We start from the raw sequence: 23,003 nt of genomic DNA, 5'->3' as shown, positions 1-23,003 counted from the left end.
ACACACACACACACACACACACACACACACACACACACACACACACACACACACACACACACACACACACACACACACACACACACACACACACACACAGCAATTTAATTTCTTTGATGCTGAAGTAGGCCTAAACATGTTTGATTAATTTTTAACTGTCAGCCGGTGTCCCACATGGAGATCTGTGTATGTGCCTGTGTGTGTGAAGACTGCAAACTGAAAAGTACTTGGCAATCAATTCGGCCCACTGGCAGAGCCTGATTGTTTGAGGCCGCACACAGGCTTCTGTTTGCGGCCTAGAGGGGTGTGTTCAAGCTACGTGCAACACAACATTTATTTGGGAAACCCAGCCAATGTTATTGAAAATGTCACTGAGCTTCTCTCGTACTTACCAGTCAAAGCTGCTTTTAGGGTGGTGGTCGAGCACAACAGGGTTCTCCAAGAAGCGGAAAGCGTTGGGAATGGAGGTGGTGGTGCTCTTCCCATAATTCACTGTGACTGTGAGGAGGTCGGAGGGCACCTTCTCCACCCTGTACTCTCCTGTCCTGCAGGTGATGTCCCCTCCAAACTGCTCCCTGCACAGACAGACAAAGTAAATGGTAAATGATAAATGGTGCATTTATATACAGTAGCACCTTTATCCAAGGCGCTTTACATAGATTGTGCATCAATTCACCCATTCACACACACATTCACCGATGGCGGCGGAAACCATGCAAGGCACCAACCAGCGCATCAAGAGCAATTTGTGGTTCAGTGTCTTGCTCAAGGACACTAACTCTGGGGGAGCCCGGGTTCGAACTGGCAACCTTGCGGTTTCCAGCCACTCTACCCCTGAGCCACCGCCGATCCAAAGGATATCATCTCTGTCGGGTGTCGGATATATTTCTACTTGCAAAAAAGAGATTTCAACCTTACTACTACGTGTACTACTAGGACTTTGTAGAGGAAATTAAAAGTTGTATGCAAATTAAAAAAAATAAGTTTATGCAAATTGTATGCACATTTATAATAATTATTAAAATAATAATAATAAATTCATTATTTACATTTGGGGGATATCTTTCACAATAATAAATAAAACATGTTATAGACATTCTAATGATCACAAAAAATATATATTACAGGCATTTTACTTACTTTTATCAGGGTTAAAGGTCAAAGGTCATAGGTTAAAAATTGCACAGTCCAGAGATTTTGAAGTTGTCTGAATTTCTGCCTCTGTGAGGGTTATTTATATGCAAATAGCATGACCAATGGCATTGCAACTTGCAAGACTAAACAATGAACATCAATGATGATGTTTAGGTGAAAAATAACAGAACAAAATAATAAAGTAATTAATACAAAATAAAAATGGTGCAATAGTACAACCGTGGGTCTTGCAGGGTGTTAATGTAATCTTTGCTGTTTTATTTATTATTTTGATTAACTCCCCTACTTACAGCGTCACACAAAATAATCAGATCTACAAGCTCGACACCCACAACACGTTTTGAGATTGTAGATCTGCCACTTTTAAATTTGAATCCCGAAAAGTAACGGTTTTGGACATATAGGGCTCCATTTTCATCACCGCTAAAACCTTTATCCCTAAACTTCTTTGCCTTTTTTTGCTATTTTGCTAAACATTTTTGAATAGTTAAAATGGCCAGTCTACAAGCTCACAACATGTCAATGATTGGCTAGTTGAACTATTCAAAAATGTTTTTTCAAAATAGTAAAAAAGGCAAAGAAGTTTAGGTATAAGGGGTTTAGCGGTGATGAAAATGGAGCCCATAGTTCCAACGGATTGTGTGGCCCTGTTCTTTCCCTAGTGGGTCTGATCGAGGCTAGCAACTGGGACGTAAGTCGGGACTTGATCACCCCGGCTAGGGCACCCGAGTGAGGGGTATGATGTTCGTGAGACCCGAAACCCAGATGACCTTTGGATACATCACTGAGGATATGTCCCAGGTGCATCCATGCAATGTATTTTCGTGCTATAATGCTCATTATAAGATGGCATCAATTCTACTCACCCGACACCCGCGTCTCACTGTTTGGCTCTGACCAGTTCAGAAACCTGCCTACCAAGGACATCATCAAGGGGAGATTCCAAGCAAATAGAAACTACAGCCTACAGTTACCATGCTGAAATATAAGCCATTGTTGATGATGTCACTGGTAGGCAGTTTTATGAACTGTTCCCAGGCCTCCTCTAAAGGCCTATATTCATAGTCTGGAATTTCGGTGGTGAGGTGACCACCGCTCCGGTGGTGAGCTGACCACCGGAGCTGAAATAACGTTGAGCGGTGGTGAGTAAAAACAGAGAGAAGGGCTGGAGCGGTGGCGGTGGTTTGCTCTTTACCGCGGCTCGTGACGTCATGTTGTAGTTCGGTGGTCACCCCACCACCCAGGGCCGGATCTACCATATGTGCACTTTGGGCACGTGCCCAGGGGCCCTTGGGCATTTTCCACAGAAAATGTCCCTGCTAATCCGAATTAAAGAAATGGTGTCTAAAAAGATTAGTGTTTTATTGTTGATGAGAAGGGCAGCTGAAAAGTGCAATTGTGTGTAAAGCAGCAACAATGCGCTAGATTGGCTGTCACTCTGGGGGGGGGGGGGGGGGTAGGTGACCGGAAATAGGCCAATATAACGGCATAAAACTGCCCCAAAACGGCTCCGAAACAGCAAAAATGGTGCGCGCGCGTGAAGGGGGACCCTTCGAGCTTCAGTGCCTAGGGGCCCTCAGAGGTGTTAATCCGGCCCTGCCACCACCGCAAATCCAGACTATGTATGAGCCTTAAGACGCAGATAGTAGAGTGAAGAACAATGCTGCAGTATAACATGCCAACAGTATATACATAAATAAAAGTGCCTTAAAAGGACAGTTCTGTGAGTGCTGGTATTTTCTTATAGTGATGTATTGTAAAGTAACTCTTTCAGACCGTCCACCCAATAAGAAAGCTCAGTAATGTTGAGTTGGAGTCGTGCTCGCACCCTTGATATATATGGTGCTATCTTATGAGCATTAGTGAGGACCAATTATGTGAAGATAAGTTGAAAATGAGTGAAGTGGTCCTTCAAGTAGTGCTCAGCAGTAGCGAACAGCACATGGGGGTGGCGTTAAGGTCACCGTTTGACGGAAGGCATGCAACAGAAGCCGGCGACATGGCAGCACCGTGACAGCTTGTTAAATCCTTGCTTTGCTGCGTCGCTAGCTCGTTACCTGAGCCTAAAATGTCACTGAGGACAGGTTTTAGACAGAAATAACTGTTATATCTACTACCACTGCAAGGAAATAATGGGATGTGGGGAGAAAAGATTTCCACTTCTGAAACCAAGAGTTGAGGTCAATCCCATTTTCATTCCAGGAGTGGAGAAAAAAAATGAAATAAAAACAATTCATGGCCTTCGCATTCAGTGCCTCTCACTGCAGAAATTTGCATAGCACAAAGTCTGAATAACAAGTAGAACTTATCACCTGAAGTGCGTGAATTGTCTGCGGCGTCTACGACTGAGAATGACAATTACCGTATTCAAGTTATTCAATATTCATGTGAGGAATTCTTACACGGTGCACTCCACATCGCCGACTGTGACCCTGATGTCGTCCTTGGTTCCTGTGTCCAGGTGCTTGCCGCGGATGGTGAGGAGCGTGCCACCGGCCTTGGGGCCCTTGGTAGGCTGCACACTCTGGGGGTTGGGGTCCTGCATGGTGGAGGGGGAGGGGTCCAGAGTGAATAACACAATGAACGAAGACATACATTTAGAACCACTTAAACCCTATGGTTTAAGTCAGGGGTAACCAACCAGGGGTTCACGAGCTACCAGTAGCTCGCGGAGTGAGCGGGTGTCAGACTGAAAGCCATCACTACCAATACATATAACGTGTATTTAGAATAGCTTGCAGTGATGGCCCCAGACATGTGTATCAGGCCATCAACTGCAGTTTGTTTGTTCTATTGTTTAACCGCTATCTCCGGTAACCCCCGTGTTGTGATGCACAACTTGTGCATAATATCAGAACAGAACTACGGTATAAAACCCCACAGAGCTAAACAGCCTCTCATCCAGAAAAGTTTGGGAACCACTTAAACTTAAGTGGTTCCCAAACTTTTCTGGATCAGAGCCGACTTGACACTTGTACACATTACACAATGTACACATTGTTTGTATTCCACTCATCTGGCCACTTAAGTCAAGTGGTCAAATGGATGGGCTGCAAAGTTAAGTTCACCCTGAAGAAGGCATTTTGTGCCGAAACGCTGGTCATCTTAAAATAAAAGGTGTTTTGCATCGTGACCAACTACGAGCTGTGCGACCTCTTCTTCTTTTTTCGGTGTAGAGTCAGTCGGACCCACGGTTGTCCAGCCTCTGCCAAGGCTCTCGACAGGGCCCCTGCCCATGCTCTATATATTGAGCTGGCCTGTTCTGACATCACAACACTCCATATTTGGGCATGCCCGACACAGAACTCCATATAGGAATAAAGGGACACAGAGAGACAGATACAGAAATCTCCATATGGGCATAAAGGGGACACAGTCAGATGGGTGGAACGGGTACTCTCACAATTTACAAGCTTCAATGCGTCGCATTGCCATGTGTTATGAGCATCTAGATCTCCACTTTTGGCCAAATGTTTACCTAATTTTACAGAATGTTTGCCTATTATGAAATGCTCAGAATAGGGAGGCTGGGGTTCATGTGGTTAATCCTCTGCTTTCAAAGTATTTTACAGCAAACAGACCAAGCACATGACATACAAATAGCACAGATATAATCATGCACACGCGCGTGCGTGCGTGCGCATGATTATATCTGTGCTATACGCACGCACGCACGCACGCGCGCGCGCGCGCACGCACGCACGCACGCACGCACGCACGCACGCACACACACACACACACACACACACACACACACACACACACACACACACACACACACACACACACACACACACACACACACACACACACACACACACACACACACACACACACACACACACACACACACACACACACTTAAACGTATCGTTGCTGTTGGGGGGAAACCGCTGTAACCCTTCCTTTTACAGTACGGTAATTACAAGATATATAATTAACAGGTAATAAGATATTTGTATTGGGTAGTTACTTATCTCCATAATTTTATTCAATTAGTTTTGTGTTTTGTCCTAAATTAACGCCCTACAGCGTCACTCAAAAGTAGCAGATCCGCAAGCTCGAATCGACACGTTTGGAGCTCATCGATCTGCTACTTTTGCTATTTTTGAGTGGTGCAGCCACTCCAATGAACAGCAATGTGTGTCCCTATGTCCCTATATCTGTCTGTCTGTCTGTTTAGGGTACCAACAGGTGACAAAGTGGCGCTGTTGAGCTTCACACTGTGCACAGGTGCATGATGGGAAGCTGAGTTTTTTTTGGGAAGCTGAGAGTGGGAAGCTGAGAGCCAACAATCAATAGTCAGACAACCAATAGTCAGACAACCAATAGTCAGACAACCAACAGTCAGACAAGAGACAACCAATAGTCAGACAACCCAACAGCACCACTCAGTTCAGACAGGTCTGATGTTTTATTTGAATCCTGAAAAGTAACAGTTTTGGACACACAAGATGTTCACCAGTCAGACGATATGCAGACCTTCTCTCACCCCACTTCAGCTCTCGCTGTCTCTATCTTGAAGACATGCACTCAGTCATGCACGCACGCACCCACACACTCTCTCACACACACACACACACAGTCACACACACAGCAAGCAAACATCACACATACACTCACACACCACATCTGCCTCGCAGCCTCAGTTTGCTGAGCCAACACTTTCTTTCATACTCCCCTGGCGAGGGGAGCTCCCGACGCCGGAGATATGGAAAGCCGGTTAAGTAGCTACAATGTAACCTGTTAACGTATTAAGTGTGAAACAGGGACATTACCATTGTATTATGACGCGTTTTAGCACCTAATTTACCAGCTGGCATTAGGGTATTGTGTTTGGACATTCAACTTAAATGCTATGGCCCTTGGTGCTGCGCTGATAAGGGAAGCATTCCGCTTAAATAAATGGGGCACGTAAGTAAATAAATAAATATAACAAGTGGGGAACATAAATGAATAATTAAATACCGTTATAAATGGGGAATATAATCGAAAACATAAAACAACCAAATCAGCAGAAAGTACATTTTTGGGACAAACATTCCAAGTTGAGGTGAGATTGTGCGTGTGGGTTCAGGTTTCTGTGTAAATATAACCAACCGCTCATGGGGCGCGCACGCTTATCTGACATACCATAGGACCGACATGCGGAAAACGATCGGATTAAGGTTGGTGAACATGCGTTAAGGTTGGCGACCGGATTAAGGTTGGCGACCGGATTAAGGTTGGCGAACATGCGTTAAGGTTGGCGACCGGATTAAGGTTGGCGAACATGCGTTAAGGTTGGCGACCGGATTAAGGTTGGCGAACATGAATTAAGGTTGGCGACCGGATTAAGGTTGGTGAACATGCATTGAGGTTGGCGACCGGATTAAGGTTGGCGAACATGCGTTAAGGTTGGCGACCGGATTAAGGTTGGCGAACATGCGTTAAGGTTGGCGACCGGATTAAGGTTGGCAAACATGAATTAAGGTTGGCGACCGGATTAAGGTTGGTGAACATGCGTTGAGGTTGGCGAACATGCGTTAAGGTTGGCGAACATGCGTTAAGGTTGGCGAACATGCGTTAAGGTTGGCGAACATGCGTTAAGGTTGGTGAACATGCGTTAAGGTTGGCGACTGGATTAAGGTTGGCGAACATGCGCTAAGGTTTGGCGAACATGCGCTAAGGTTGGTGAACATGCGTTAAGGTTGGCGAACATGCGTTAAGGTTGGCGACTGGATTAAGGTTGGCGAACATGCGCTAAGGTTGGCGAACATGCGCTAAGGTTGGCGAACATGCGTTAAGGTTGGCGAACATGCGTTAAGGTTGGCGAACATGCGTTAAGGTTGGTGAACATGCGTTAAGGTTGGTGAACATGCGTTAAGGTTGGCGACTGGATTAAGGTTGGCGAACATGCGTTAAAGTTGGCGAACAAGTGCTGCTCCGTGCTTGCGGTTATGGTTAGGTTATGGTTTGAGGTAGGTTGTCGTTGGACCAATAGTACTGTATGTCGAAACTAAAGCGTGTACCCCCGCTCATGCCCTGTATACCACATTGTAAAAAATGTGTATTAGGCCCTATATCCCTTTCATACCTCTACACACCAAATCTCTCATCTCACATTGCGATATACAAGCTGACAAACGGTCACGTTTGTGACCCGTTGTGAGCTTGTAGATCTGCAATTTTCGCAGAGCGTTTGCCCCAGAATAGGGACACTAGATTTCATGTAGTTACATGTAGATGTGTGTAGTCTTGATTATGATCTATAACCATCCATGTACTGAAGGGCTGTATTAGTGAGGGAAGGGCTGACTTGGAGGATCCCGCAATTCAGTGAAAAATCAAGGGTATAGTTGCAGGTCGGGGAGAAGAACCTGTACTGTATCTAGAAAATTCTTAAAAGTAACCCCGACATTTTTGCCATGGTTTACATGCGGATGCATGCAGATATGGTTTACATGCGGATGCGTGCAGATATGGTTTACATGCAGATGCATGCAGATATGGTTTACATGCAGATGCATGCAGATATGCGGAAACAAACTCCATAATTTTATTTTGACAGTATATTGTTGTTAAAGGGCCACTTTTGCAACCAGATGTTATTTTAACACCTTGAGAGCTCGGGCCTATTTAATCCATTAATAAAATGTGCCCATCATTTATAGCGCCCGGACCACTAGGACCGGTGGACCGAAAGTTGTTGTGAATGTCTGTGTAGCAGCTAACAATAGCCACACCACTCTAGAGTCGATCGAAAACAACGGGAGGTAAGAATAAATCTATCGCGACTAGCGACTGGACCGCCGTCTAACACAGGATAGTTTTTCATAATTAGACGGGATGATTTAGATCGCGAGTTATGAACGTTTTAAGATTTTCGTTGTCGTCCGCTAAACAGGCAGGGAACATTTTCGATGACGTTGTGCAACACCGAGGATTGGGCAACAAGCGCTCCTAGGCTGTGGAGCGATGCGACCGGTTTTGATATAATTAATCTCCGTCGTTTTTATCAATCTCCGTCTCGGGCAACTGACCGTGCACTTGAACTTGACAGTGATCTCTGTCTTGCGCCTCCAAGGTGTTAATGATGTTTGAGGGGGACAAGAAACACTTTCCTGGGGTTTTTATGTGGGTAACTAAGTGTTTTTGATATTATAGTATTTCAAAGTGTCTGTGATGTCATGGACATAGGGAGAGGGCTGTCTTAAGGCTCATTCATAGTCTGTATTTTCGGTGGTGGGGTGACCACCGGAGCTGAAATAACATTGAGCTGTGGTTTGTAAAAACAGAGTGAAGGGCTGGGGCGGTGCAGGCGGTGGTTTGCTCTTCACCGTGGCTTGTGACGTCATGTTGTAGTTCGGTGGTCACCTCACCACCGAAAATCCAGACTATGAATAACGCTTGAATGAGACAACATGTAGTCCAGGAAGGAAGTGAGACTAAACTAAACTAGACTAAAATGTTATAGGGATGGACTAGTGGAGAAGAGATCCAGTAGAAGTCATTTTATGGTTGGTTGCGCTCTGTAAATAGCAGAACTACAAGCTCACAACACATCGCGCTGCAACACGTTGTGAGCGTGTAGATTTTAGTCAACAAAATCCAGTCGACTAAAATCTTATGATAATTCAGTCGATTAAAACATTTCAGATGACAGATGTCTAAAGATAAAGAACATCTAACTGACAGACAACTAACACTCAACCAAATCAATGGTGGTGTGTGTTTACCCTGTATGTGAAGTCGAGAGAGGAGATGCCCTTCTTGCCACCCTCCACCTCCACCTCCACCTTGCCCTGGGTGGTCTGCAGGGGGCTCAGAGGGCTGATCTCACACACCACACTGCGCACACAGAGAGAGAGAGAGACAGAGAGAGAGAGAGAGAGAGAGAGAGACAGAGAGAGAGAGAGAGAGAGAGAGAATACATTTTAATCTATTAAGACGTTAGACCAGATTCTACAAAATATCTTCTAAATCATGACAGTTTTCTGAAGAACCTATATGTTTCTATGTCAGTAGTTCTCAAACAATTTCATGTCCAGGACGGCAGGACCCCAAAAATTCAATATAAATCTATAACCGTGTATCACCAGAAATTTCCAAACAGCAGTGAAAAGTTAAGATACAAGTATTCGTCAGTGATGCGTCACTGATTGTGGTTCATAAACAGCTTTGAGTCCGTGTTACTTCTGTGGTATGTCACTTATGGAGTCCTTGGTATCTTTACCATTCACGCGTGTTCAACGAGCAGCAGCGTAACAACAACAACAAGCTGTAGCCTATTTTGTCACACTCACACTAATGAAACAAAACACTACACGTTACGGGATTATTATTCAATCAAAACTTTCAGGTATCAGAAGATGATGTAACCCAGGTAACGAGTCACTCTGCATGTTTAATTAACGTTGTCCAAAGTCATTTCTGAAAAAAGACCTAACCTTTTCATACTATCCTTATATAACGCCATTTAAGTCAATGATATAACATTATGTTGTGATATAATAATATAGCAGAGGGTAGGCTACTTGAGGCCAGTCAACTGTCTTCCGTGTTTTGGAACGATATGATGCACGACCGCGACGCCCCCCTCTTCAAAGGTAACATATTTCCAAACAGCACTTATTGTCCTGTTTTCCAGGACCTTGTTAACAAAAGTCAAGCCAAAAACCTTCACAAGGGGAGAGATGGAAAGACGAACTGCCAGACAGTACACGGACGCAGAAAGTACACGGACGCCTTCTGTTCTGTCCAGATGAACACCGTCAGTCAATCAGAACTATTGGCGGAGGCTCTGTGAAGTGTGAACGCATGTTCATGTTCAGCAGGGTGACACGCCGTGACTAAGGTCGCATTCACACCTCTAATTCTGTAGACTAGATGCGAATGGGCAGAGAAGTCATTCTTGCATATTTAATTTGCTGCGTTTGCCTTCACACTGCGCTGTCATCCGCAGAAATTGGAAGCGCAGCAGGGACCTTTATCAATGTGTTCAATTCATAAACTACACAGTGAAATATATATGTGATAAAAAATATATACTTTGAGTAATAGTTAGGACTTGATGTAAAGTGATGGTAACGTGGTTGCAGTGTGTATTGTCAGGGACTAGACATGCATGCGTGTGTGTGTGTGTGCGTGCGTGCGTGAGAAAGAAGAAGAGTCATAGGACAATGAACAGCTGACATCATACACTTCTAAATAAAATCCACATTCGTGCACCTCACCTTAATTATGTCATTTCCTTATTAATGTGCTAAATATTTCAAATTAATTGCATGTGTTAATTTACTTATTACAGCCTTTGGGCTGTAATATCCATGGCACATGTGCTATTAAAACTTGGACTCAAGAGCAATGCATTTTCCCGATCCCGACGGCCTTTAATGCATGTCATCCCCCCATCTCTCTCCCCATTTCCTGTCAGCCTACTGTCTGTCCCTCCATAAAAAATATAAAATAAAGGCGAAAGCCACAAAAAAAAAAAACATTTAAAAAGAGCAATGCATTTAGCAATGTTGCACTTATAATTTAATAACTCTTGTAAAAACACAGCTTTATGGGCCATCCACAGTACACTAAGCAGTGAGCACTATAACTAAAGATATAGCTTTAAAAATAGTTACAACTCAAGTGGATGGCAGAGACCACACCACGACCACAATGACAATGGTGAACAATATAGATAGTTGACTCCATCTTAGCCCGCAGCACTTGACGTAGCACTTGAGCTAACCTTGACGACCTTACAGGCGTATGCAACCATAGACATATAAACGTAGACGCCCTTTACGGCTCTGCTGGAGCGTATGTGCTCAAGGGAGGGCAAAATATATAATATTAGAATAGTGTCAATTCGTTGATGTATAAGAAAATAAATGTACATTTCATGTAAGGGAATATATGTCAGCGGAGAATGATGGTTACAGGCTTCACAGGCGAGATTAGAATCTATATGTGAGGAGAACTGATTTGGCTACAATACCACTTCAAGAGAATGGTCCTGTTTCTCGAAGGACCCATTTGATCAATAGGCTGCGCATAATAATAAGCTAATTCGCATATCTGCACGCAGCCACTTCAAGGCAAATGCAGCCCTCATGGATCTCAAAGAAAGACTGTGAAAAAAAGTTAACGAGATAGAGGGAGAATGTGCACGTGTGTGTGTGTGTGTGTGTGCGTGCATAATCACCTGGTGGAGACTGAGTATTTGTCAGTCAGGTGGTTGCAGGGCTCTCCCACCACCTTGATGCTCTTAATGTCTTCCTTGTGGATGCCCAGGTTGGATCCTCGTATAGTGATGGAGATGCCTCCCTTCATGGGGCCGAACCGTGGGATGATCTGCACAAAGGAAAAAATCACCTTTACATCAGTGGTTCTTATAGCGGGGTCAGGGGTTCCTCTGGGGGGTTCCAATACATCAGTGGTTCTTATAGCGGGGTCAGGGGTTCCTCTGGGGGGTTCCAGGTAGTCCCCAGTGAAAATAGTTAAAGATGGAGTGCCGTGACTTTTCTGTTTTGTATATGTCTATGCACAGACCTGGGCATTGTACGGCCCGCGGGCCAAATACGGCCCGCCGGCTGACTCTGACTGGCCCGCGAAAGATTACTTGATAATTAGAAAAATTTATTTTATTTTGAAGCCCATGTATTCTCACACTGCATGCAATCTGCACGTCAACTGTGCACGTGAATTGCGTGTGATTGAGAACCTGTCTTCCTTCATTCACCCCCCTCATATGCGAAAATGTCGTCTTTATGGATTTATTGGTGACAACAGCGTCGGTGAATGCAAATAGCCATGAAGCCCAGCTAAGCATGTAGCTCCACAACACGGTAGGGCAGGCGCATGATTACCAAACTTCCTCGCAGGAGGACAAGTTAAATCCCATTATGCTTCATTTAACCCGCTCTAACACGCCTCGCCAATAAAGTTAACTTAAGATGTCAAGATGCTGCATCACACGGCGGTGTTGCGCCCCGAATGTGGCATGCTTCTTAAGTTCAGAACGGTTGGTTGATGCGCCGTGAGCTTGTGGTTCGTCTGTTTTCGGCACACGAGTCGACACCGTTGTACCACAAAGTAAATCTGGCAGAATGTGCACACATCAATGCCTGCCATGCTGCCAAGTCTCAACAATATCATCACTGGTTGGCTTGTTATTGTGTTTTCAGAACGTCGTTGTTTAATGGTTGTGAGTGACTCAACACTCATCTCACGCTGATAGTAAGCAGTGCGCCATGTGGGTTGTGAAAGTGGCACCTCCAGGGTCCTCCGTATAAACAGCTACCTCTAATGTTCTCATTGTTAAAATAAAATGCTAGTATTTACATGACTTGTAACTTAAACAAAAACATAGTTTTCAACTGGGAAAGGAAACGTCTCAAGCATGCAAGTAGAACGTAAAAAAATCACACCCATGTGAAATGAGGGGCGCTCTTATTGTACATCATCATAAATGGCCATTTACTGCTTTTTATATAGAAATATTTTCTGTTTCTCATTTGGCCCCTTGGGAAAAATAATTTCCCACCCCTGAGTCTATGGAGTTAACATTACTCTAATAGGCCCCCAGGTGTGGTTTCTTCCTGAAAGCTGAAAGCCTTTGAGTCAAAAGGCCCAATTGAAATGACAGTGATATAGTGACATCACAATATCATCCCCTCCCCTAACACCCCCACCTTTATCATACAGCGACATCTGTGGGTGCAGCTTCAGTCATCACCATGGCCACATAAAAACATAATTTTAACACTTTCTGTACACTTAAATGAAAAAACCTTCTCCTAGTATAATCATAGTACCTGATGATCATGTTTGTTTGTTTGTTTGTTTGTTTGTTTGTTTGTTTGTTTTTTTGGGGGGGGGTATTTTCCTGCGGGGTACTGTATACTTTAAGTTCCTGATCATCTGTATCACATTGAAAACATTTTTTTTAAAGAAAAAATGCATTTCATCTGAATGTTTTTAATTCCTCCCTTGCTATGGACTAATTAATGAAGGATTTTCTACTTGAACTGCACCTTCTTCTTTAAGTTCACCGCCTTATAGGTTTTTCCACTGTGATGTCTGCAAAGGAAAGGAACTGAAAAGTCCTGAAACTAAACCCTCTCCAAAGAGTATCTGTCCTCAGTTTGACATTATTAAGGGCCCCACAGCGCTTCTTCATCATTATACAATTTAGGTATTTACCGTATTTTGCCAATGGGTCCCACCTGCAGTACCCTTACGGCCAACAGGCTGTGCATAGCTGCTACAGTATGCATGTGTGTGTCTGTGCAGTACAGTACTATTGACAAGTGAGGAACATTTAATGATGGATGTCATGACGATGAGCCACCATCAATCACCCCCCCCCCCCAAACACACACAGCACGCACGCACGCACGCACGCACGCACGCACGCACGCACGCACGCACGCACGCACGCACGCACACACGCACGCACGCACGCACGCACGCACACCTCCTTTGTCAGTAATTAGAATGAAAGCCAATCAATAGACCATTCCAATCAATAACCCAATCAGCAGGGTCAATAGCCCTACACGGCTAATTACACATACATACAGTACATGTGTGCTCTTCAGGTCACGTTTCAATGGGAGCGGACCGCATCACAGCTACAAGACTGTAACCAAGTACAGTGTCTGTACTTTACTGGAGTATTGTGTTGGTGTAGCGCAGCAACCTCTTACTGGTATCTCCATATTTTTCATAAATTAACGCCCTACTTGATCATACCATGCAGAGGCATAGAGTAAGACAGAGTTACAACAACTCCGTTCAATTCATGGGGCCAGTCCAATAAGTCTCTTCTACAGTCCAATAAGTCTCTTCTACAGTCCAATAAGTCTCTTCTACATAGACTTCTATTGGCGAATAGTGACAAAGGCCTGAACCGGAAGTTTACAGAATGTATTGGAGTCTATAGGCTTTACAGTTAGAGCGGCGCGATTACATACAAAGTCAATGCAAAGACGAGAATTGCGCGAACGGGCATGGCGCAACCTGGCCGGTATAAACGGGACGAACCGAGGCGAATATATATATTCAGGTCTAATTCCTCATGGGGGCTGGAGCCCCACCGCCCCCACAGAGTCTACGTCACTGACCAGGAGTACATACATACTACACTTTAACTCGGATACTGGGAGGTGGTTGAGTAGGTATACTTTGTCCATCACAGCTATTACTCACATCAGTAATCTGGGGGTCCGGGCACTCTGTATTGTTGGGGTCCTCGGCTCCTCCGTGCTGGTCGGAGGTGCACAGCTTGTCATAAACGCATGCCTTGCGCCAGGCGCACCACACACACTGGTACCTGCGGTCGGTGTTCTTACACAAGCTGCAGTCTTCTCTGCCCATGGAGCAGTTGTACAGGCTCACTGTAGAACGAGAGGACACGTCCAAGAGAAGATGCACGTCTTGATTATAGAGCCACAAACCCATCCGTTTATACAACATATGTGACCAGATTTGACTGAGAGCCTGCCATCACGCAACCTCCAGCTTTTCACCAGAGGAGATTTGTTTTGTTTTTCTTCCCAAAATGAGTTAATAGCACAGGCAGACTCGTCACATACTAGAGCATGTCTGAAATAAGTGTCGGAGCTGAAATCGACATGTAAATATGAAATAAATGCTTAAACATGTAGCTAGGTGTAATGTTAGAGTCCACAGAAGTGAACCTTTCAAGCCTGTTTTCTCAACTCGCTGTTTTCTATAAGCCATATCTCCAAAACTGGTGGGTCAAACTGAACAACCAATATGTCAATTTGTAGCTATGATTCCCTGCTTTCACATGAACAAAAATTCAAAAAAAAAATCCAATGGCAGTCCCTCAGTCAAATTTGGTCACATAGTCATTTTTTTTGTTTGTTTTTACAATTTAGGTATTTAGCAGACACTCTTAATCCAGAGTGACCTACAGTAAGCAAGGACAACACAAGGTAATAATACATCATATAAATACAATAGTAATCTAGGATATAGGTACACCAATAACCTATCATCAGTCTAACAGTAGAATATCCCCAAAAAACTACAATCTGTACACTATACTGTAAACTATACACACTATCCTATAGTGACTATAGGATGCCAGGTCTGTCTACATACAGCAACATGCCATCTAAATTACCGTTGCATAAGCCTGCAAGGTCGTCAAGGCTAGGTCAAGTGAGTCTTCAGAATTTTGAGTTCTGGAGTCCCTAAAGTTGGCCATTTCTTCATAGGAGCAATGGCTATTTTTGAATTTCTTATTTTTGAAAATCAAAATGTAAGAGAGAGATACGCATGCACGCGCACGCGCGTGGTATCGGACCCAAAAATCTGGCATCGGTCCGGCTCTAATTTCCATCCTCATAAATATAGTAACTGATGAAAATCATGGCTTTCATGTCTGACAAAAAGCTTGTTGGCTCGTTCAGGAGACAATCTAAAACATTATAAACCCAGCACTCATCCTCCAAAGTGAGTACATTAGCAATATAGCGTGTGTCCAATCCTATTGGAGCAACGTTTTAAAAATAGTTTAACCATTAACCAAATCAATTCTCGGGTTTAATTTTCAATTTAGGATCAAAGGCAGCTTCGCCAACTGTGATGTAGGCACCCGCATTTGGAACCCAACATCACACACAGGGTGATTTAAATAAGGTTTCCCGGTGTTATAAATGTGCAGTGATAGAACTTGCATGTTTTACTTTAATAAAAGTATCAATACTACAATGTAGAAATACTCAAAATGTACATTAGTAAAAGTGACAGTAATACTGTTGCCATCACAATGTGATAAATAAAAACGTATGAAAATATCTGATCTACAATCATGTGACACATTGCGACACATTGTGAGCTTGTAGATTGGCTATTTTCAAATGACCAAAATTTACAAACTAGCAACTAAAGTAAAAGTACAGAACATTGTCAATATTGAAGAAAGTAAAAAAAAAAAAAACCTCACAATTGTACTTAACCCATTTAGACCTGAGGACGATTCTACAAATGTCTTCAAAATCCTGACAGTTTTCTGAAAAACCCATGTTTCTATATCAGTGGTTTTCTAACTATTTCATGGACCCCAAAAAATATATGTAATTGGCCGCCGACCCCCATCTGAAAATATGTTGTTCGAGGGACCTTCCAGAAGCAAAGATTTGAGTTGAAAATATTCGTTGTGAAAGAATATATATTCAAAGGTTTGCACCACATTTTCACGATTTTTCAATAGCTGAAGTATAACATAATGCTTACAACACCAAAAGGGGTTCCCGCCCAGAATGGAAAGTACAGTACTTAGTTACTTTCCACTACTGCCAACGTACCGCTCAGAGTGCTGTCTATCTTCTTGCCCGTCTCCCGGTCCTTCACGTAGAACAGAATGGTGGTATTTGGCGACTTGTCGTAGGAAAACTGAGGAATTGGAACAGAATGAATTATGAAGTACGGAGAGTGCTGAAGATTAATGGCAGCGTGTGTGTGGGGGGCTGCCAGGGGGGGGGGGGGGGGGGGGGGGCTGCCAGGGAATGCAAAAAACAAAAATACATATCGTTGCCGTCAGGCAGAAACCATGTAACTCTGTTTTTCAGTTCAAGTTTTTGCTTCAGTTTTTTAAAGCTCATAAAGGCGTCAAAATGTGACGAGCTTGCACATCTGCTATCTTCACTATTATTACTAATATATTTTTAAAGTGTGGATTTCATAACCAATGAAAAGTATTAACAAGAACTTGTGACTACATAATAACTACATTGGATCCACAACAACACACAGGTTATTTTTACATTTGCCTGAAAAGTAAGTCACTCGTGGACGTACAAGGTTTCCACCCGACAGCAACGATATCCCGTTTGGCAGACATACAACCACGGAAATCAATGCAAGTAAAGAACATAGTAGTGGCTGGGGGGTAGGTTCTGCTTCTTGAACTCACAATCTGAAGACAGAGCCTTCCAGATCTCCCAGTATAAGGAGAGTCTGGCCATTAGAGGGGGCTAGAGAATATCAAAGGACGTGAAACGCAGGGTCAGAGGTAAAGTGGTGAATCTGATTTCTAAGCCTTGGAACACAGTCAGTCAGTTTACATGAATCCTTTTCACTGAGCTCGGGCTGCAATGCCAATGGACTTTTAAGGGCAGTGAACTGCTCACAGCCAATAACAACCACAGATTGGCCGCTGCAATTTATTGGAGCGACCTGGATCACATGGAAGCATAGCAAAGCGGAAGTCAAGCGGAAGTGCGGAAGGCATGCTGCCACTCAGATGACTAAGACCCACGCCCACCTGCCTCTGATTGGCCTACCAATCAGAGGCTACCAGTGCTGTGTGACGCACGCGGAATCTCCTGTGGCTTGCTTCCCTGTGAGATGGCACCCGAGATACAGACGCCCCAGAGCCAAAGGAGGCGTCTATACCTCTCTATGCCTATGGTAACAACACAAGTTATTTCCCCATGCTGAGTTGAGCTACACACACTACTGGGATCAGTGTTCATGAAAAATACAATTCAGGTAGCTGTGTTGAGAGTGAAGCAACCAACAGACCAGCTAAGCGCAGGGCAGGGCAGGTCAGCACTGCCAGCAGAGAACAGTGACAGCTCAGAGGTGGAGACTTGAGATTTAAGACTCAACACAGATTTTAGGTTTAACAAAATTCCTCTGCTGTGAGACTTGACTTAACTTCTTCGATGACACGACTTTGAGACTCAAAAGCAAAAAACTTGATCAGACTTGAGCCGGCAAAACCATGGGACAATAGATTATATAACTTTAAATGTATCACTACCACACAGGCCTAGTTTAGCCTTTGTTCACAGTTCTGCCTTTTCTGTGGAAGCGTTTGTTTGGGGGTAACCTTGGGAACGGGCTGAGCACTGCCAAACTGGCACGGACATTCGATTGTTTTGTGGTGAGGGGGGCCGAGCCGCAGTCTTGAGACCTAGGCTCGCGTTGGTCAAGGCGTGGAACATTTCGACTGGGGCTCAGAGGGGGGTGACCGTCACTGAGCTACTGCTACATGCAAGTCACATTCAGAGTAATCAGCAACACTAACATTGAAACCGCTGAAGCTGTAGAAATGTCCTTGCTCCACGATGACCATCTCCTCTGTGTTCCTCATCAGCTCAGTGCCGATGGTGAAAGTGCGGCCCTGCAGAACAAGACAAAGAGGAGGATGAACAGGCTTCGTCAAGGTGACGTTTATTCGTCCCAAACTGGGTGATTTGTGTAAGAACATCTACAGTAAAACGCATTAAACTTTAAACATACATAAAACAAAAATATACGCATAAACAACCACACGATCCAAATCTCAAAAGAGCTCACAGCAACAACAATACCCCACCACCCCATCGTAGACAGCAGACTATACGACCATATTGTACCTAAAAACAAAGCAAGAAAGAGCCTCCTTTCACTCCTGGATTTAGATGGTGAATTAAGTTTGAAAATTAAAATACGGGTAGTTGCTTAGCATACATTGTTTGCCAGTAAACTGTAATGCTGCTGCTACTTGTGTCATAGTTTGTGATGTGTATTGTGTCTTTTATGTTGTGACTGTTCTGTGTTTTTAGAGGACCACAATGGAAATAAGCTTATGATATTGTGTCTCCTCTGCTGTGTGGAAGTGTTGATGTGCACCGTACTCTTATCCCCAAATAAATTCATCAGCTCATTATAACCATCCTCCCATCCTCAACTATACATGACAATTGCTTCCACCATGACTTATATGTTAGACTGGTAGCCTAGTCAAACATACATTTTACAAATCCCATTTTAGCCTACTCGGTTTGGAATCAGATTGTTTTTGCCGTTAACAGAGAAAAACAAAAAACAAACAAACAAACATCTAAACAGATTTTTGCAAATCAGAGTTGAACCACATGATTCCAGGGTGGTTTGAAATGTGATTAATATCCGATTTCTAGTCTGGACACATTCTGGACTCTGAAGCATGACTTATAGGCTACTTGGTCGTATAATGGTTGTCACTACAAGCTCAAGACAACGTCATGATGTGAGCTTAAAACATGGCCCGAGTGCAAGAACACATGTAAGTCAAGCCTAATATGGAGGGACTGAGTTGAATAAACCCAAATGCCATTGATGGACATACCTTGTACACATCCAGGTGGATGCCCTCAAAGCTGATGACTTTCTTGAAGCCCACAGGGATGAGCATGGGGTCTGGGTTCTCAAACCGAGGACAATTTCCTCCCTGAGTGGAGAGGAAAACAGACATAAAAAGTCTCACCCCTCCCTCCGAATGCCTATCTTAGTTTTTGAGCGGTGCCTCCGCTCCATTACACAGCTATGTGTGTCCGTAGTGTGTGTCCCTATACGTGTCCCTGTGTCCGAGCATGGAAAGCTGCAACGCGGTAACTCATTTCTCGACTGTTTCGCGGGAAGGCTCGCCAGAACAGGGCCGGCCCCCTGGGCATGTTGCTGGGGGTCTGGATGTTCTGGGGACCCCCGGGGACCCCCATGCGGTAACACGGTCCATGTCATTTCTCAAAGATGTTTTTCAAAAATAATCAAAGTACAGTACAGAGCACAGTACACTACAATACAGAGCACAGTACAGTAACTATAACAATAAATGTATAGTTGCATCGCTCACATTTATTTTCTCCTATAACACTTGTAATGCGACTTTGAAAGGGCAAGGTCGCTTCTCGCCCTCAGGGTGTCTTACTGGTATTATTGCTATTGCTATTATTATTAGAATTGACATTTTTAAATGTACCATATGAACTCGTATAGCGTCTCTATTCTGGCATGTCATAATAGTAATTTGGCAGAAAAAGCTGATCATTCGGCGAAAATAGCTTACAAGAACACCGCGTGTCACAGCTCATATTATATTGATGGTGTATTTTCGCTATTTGACGTCCCACTTGCAATCTGGCTAGATCTAACAGGAGGATCTTTTGTCATGCAAGATGGCAGCAGCAGATACCACGATATTAATTAACTAATTCCATAGGGGATTCAAGAACACACAGTTGGCAACTGAACATGGCATTTAAGCATCTAAATACTTGCATTTAACAACTTCTGTGATACTCATACTCTCAAAGAAGCCAGAGAGGGCAAAGGCTGAACTAATATAGCTATGCGAGACAACCCCCCCGATCGTGTGCTTTGTTGATTACAACAATCAACAAAGCACACAATCACTATAAACCAAATCCAAAGCAATCACCTCAAAAGGAAGGAAGGTGTGTGTTGTCTGTGTGGTTGATTGAGATAGCCACATGATAGCCAATCTACAACTCACAATGTGTGTTGTGATCTCAGAGTGCTTGCCTAAAAAATCAAGTCATTCCACGAAACCGGTACGATTTGTCCTTTCTTTTTTTTTGACCGAAAGGTTTTACTTTTCTGAATAGCCCACAATATTAAGGAACCATCTCAGGCATTCAATTAATATTTGTATGTATTTTTTTGGGTTGTGTCAACACCGTTATTCACAGGGTTGTGATTTTTTACTCAAGATGGCCACTACTCTACCTTTGGTGATTAAGAGGAGACCACATGGCATGCATGAGATTAAGAAATCAGATATATTGTTGAAATAACAAACGCAATTTTCCCAAATAATTGTTTTCTATCTTTATTCCATGTAACGGAGTTGAGCTGTTGTGCTTTACGATGTGAGAGTATAAATTACTCTAAAACATTGTAAAATAAGGTGTGAAATTGCCTCTTTCTGTAGCATGATGTTCAGAACCCTTGTAGAATGCCACTTCCTGTTGGTGATGTCACTAAAGGGCAAGTTAATTATTGTTATGGAGGGGAGAATGACTTGTGTAATGGGGTTGAATGTGATTGGGGGACATAGCTATATAATGCTATTGTAATGATTAATCATCTATTTATTCAAAAACTAAACATGACCAGGAATAAAGCACTGATAGATGTGAATGGCATAATTTATGGATTTCAAGTCCACTTTCATAGAAGGCCATTGGGGACATGAAAAAATTGACAAAATAGGGGGTGTCTACTGAAAGAAAGCAAGATAATTTCTGATATGATGATAAAATCCATGTCATTTTTACACAATATTAAAGGGAACACACAAATTGATGAAAAAAGCTTTTAAAATACATTTTGCTGACTCAATCGATAAAATACACCTTAAAAGGTCAGAGGGACTGCAAATCGTACCGGTTTCGTGGAATGACTTGACATGCTCAAAATAGGGACGACAAGTGGTTCAAGTGGTTAAGATTGAAACAGATGCACACTGACATGGGTGTGAATGTGATGTGTCAATCACAAGTCAACCTTCATAGCAGCCAGGCTCATCAGCAGTGTTGCCAAGTGTGCTTATTATAAGAGCTTTTTCTGTAAAGTCGCTTGCATTTGATGTATTACCTCGTATTTACCTGCTTATTGTAAATCACTCTGGATTAATAGTGTCTGCTAAATGCCAAAATTGTAAATATCTAGTCGGACGACTCCCATACAAGATTTGTGTACCTATTTAAAATGATTCAAAAACATCTTTCTTTTAAATTTTGATGCGTGATCATGCAACCTAGTCTCTTCTTTTAGGGCTTGTTTTCGTAGACCTGGCCTGCTTGTTTCTCGCGTGCAATCTGGCAGCAGTGCTCTAGCTTGCATCCACTGTCATGGGAATGAAGTGAAGCGGTCACTCACCTGGTGGTGTTTGATGATGTTGGTGCCCGGCACAGTGTCGTCCATGTCACTGCAGGTGTGGTCCAGTGTGTTCCACTGACAGCCCCACTGGCTGCTCACACAGGACATGCACCTGGAGCACACAAACACATGCACGCAGTCGCACACACCACACACGTGCACACACACACACACACACACACACACACACGCACGCACCAGAGCAGGGAAAACATCATCCATTTAATTATGCATATGTACTTCCATGCAAAAAAAATAATACATGCATGCATGTAACGTGCAAACAAATAAAATACAAAACGTGCAAACTCATCACGGCAGCTTCCGGCGCTAAAATCCATGCGGCTGACAGTGAAATGGATCTGTGCGACTTCCCATGAACAAAGCTCGTTCATCATCTCACACATTCCTCTGGCTGAGGAGGACAACAACAAAATAACGGTGTGTGTGTGTGTGTGTGTGTGTGTGTGTGTGTGTGTGTGTGCATGGGTGTATGCATATGGGTGTGTGCATATGCGTGTGCGTGTGCATGCGTGCGTGTGTGTGTGTGTGTGTGCATGCGTGTGTGTGTGTACGGGAAGCAGCTGCGAGATGGGGATAAAGAAGGAATCGTTGCTGTCGGGCAGAAACGTCGTATCTCCATATCTCAACTTTTTATGTTTTTCTTTTTTGGTAAATGAATACCCCTACTTCATCTTACCAGAGTGTCGCACAAAGAAAGTGAGAATCGCCGATCTACAAGCTCACACTGCCTCGCATCACAAGGCAATGTGAGCTTGTAGACCGGCTATTTTCACTAATTTAAGTAGTTTTTAAAATACTAATAAAAAAGGAAACGTTTTGGACTTAGAAGGTTTCCACCTTCTAAGTCAGGGATAGATCGAATTTCAGTTTTTGATTAATGAATGGCAAACGGAAGCAATTTCCACCAGCTTGGAGATAATAAAACAAAAGGGTTAGGAAAATGCAAGAGGTGCATTCAATCCTGCCATCAGTCAAGCATCACAAATTGCACACACACACACACACACACACACACACACACACACACACACACACACACACACACACACACACACACACACACACACACACACACACACACACACACACACACACACACACACACACACACACACACACACACACACACACACACACACACACACACACACACACACACACTT

At 43.5% G+C, this 23,003-nt stretch overlaps 2 protein-coding genes across 2 annotated transcripts in view; both read right to left on the bottom strand.

Annotated features, from left to right (window-relative positions):
* The window catches only part of plxnb2b (plexin b2b), a 238,568-nt gene that overhangs the window by 57,231 nt on the left and 158,334 nt on the right, over window positions 1-23,003 (bottom strand). The window contains exons 11-19 of the mRNA XM_079501799.1: window positions 21,817-21,928; window positions 19,265-19,366; window positions 18,200-18,295; window positions 16,473-16,560; window positions 14,344-14,531; window positions 11,336-11,484; window positions 8,874-8,985; window positions 3,558-3,694; window positions 393-575 (exon numbers count right to left, since the gene is read on the bottom strand). Of these exons, the coding sequence (XP_079357925.1) occupies window positions 393-575; window positions 3,558-3,694; window positions 8,874-8,985; window positions 11,336-11,484; window positions 14,344-14,531; window positions 16,473-16,560; window positions 18,200-18,295; window positions 19,265-19,366; window positions 21,817-21,928 (1,167 nt within the window). The remainder of the gene's footprint in view (window positions 1-392; window positions 576-3,557; window positions 3,695-8,873; window positions 8,986-11,335; window positions 11,485-14,343; window positions 14,532-16,472; window positions 16,561-18,199; window positions 18,296-19,264; window positions 19,367-21,816; window positions 21,929-23,003) is intronic.
* parvb (parvin, beta) overlaps window positions 2,689-23,003 on the bottom strand; it is a 398,639-nt gene continuing 378,324 nt past the window's right edge. Inside the window, exon 14 of the transcript XR_013790086.1 lies at window positions 2,689-2,751. The gene's annotated coding sequence lies outside the window, so the exon portion shown is untranslated. The remainder of the gene's footprint in view (window positions 2,752-23,003) is intronic.

Source organism: Electrona antarctica (genome assembly GCF_951216825.1).
Source record: "Electrona antarctica genome assembly, chromosome: 5".
NCBI lineage: Eukaryota > Metazoa > Chordata > Actinopteri > Myctophiformes > Myctophidae > Electrona > Electrona antarctica.
Note: the sequence above shows the minus strand (reverse complement) of the source record. Positions and strands in the feature narration are given on the sequence as shown.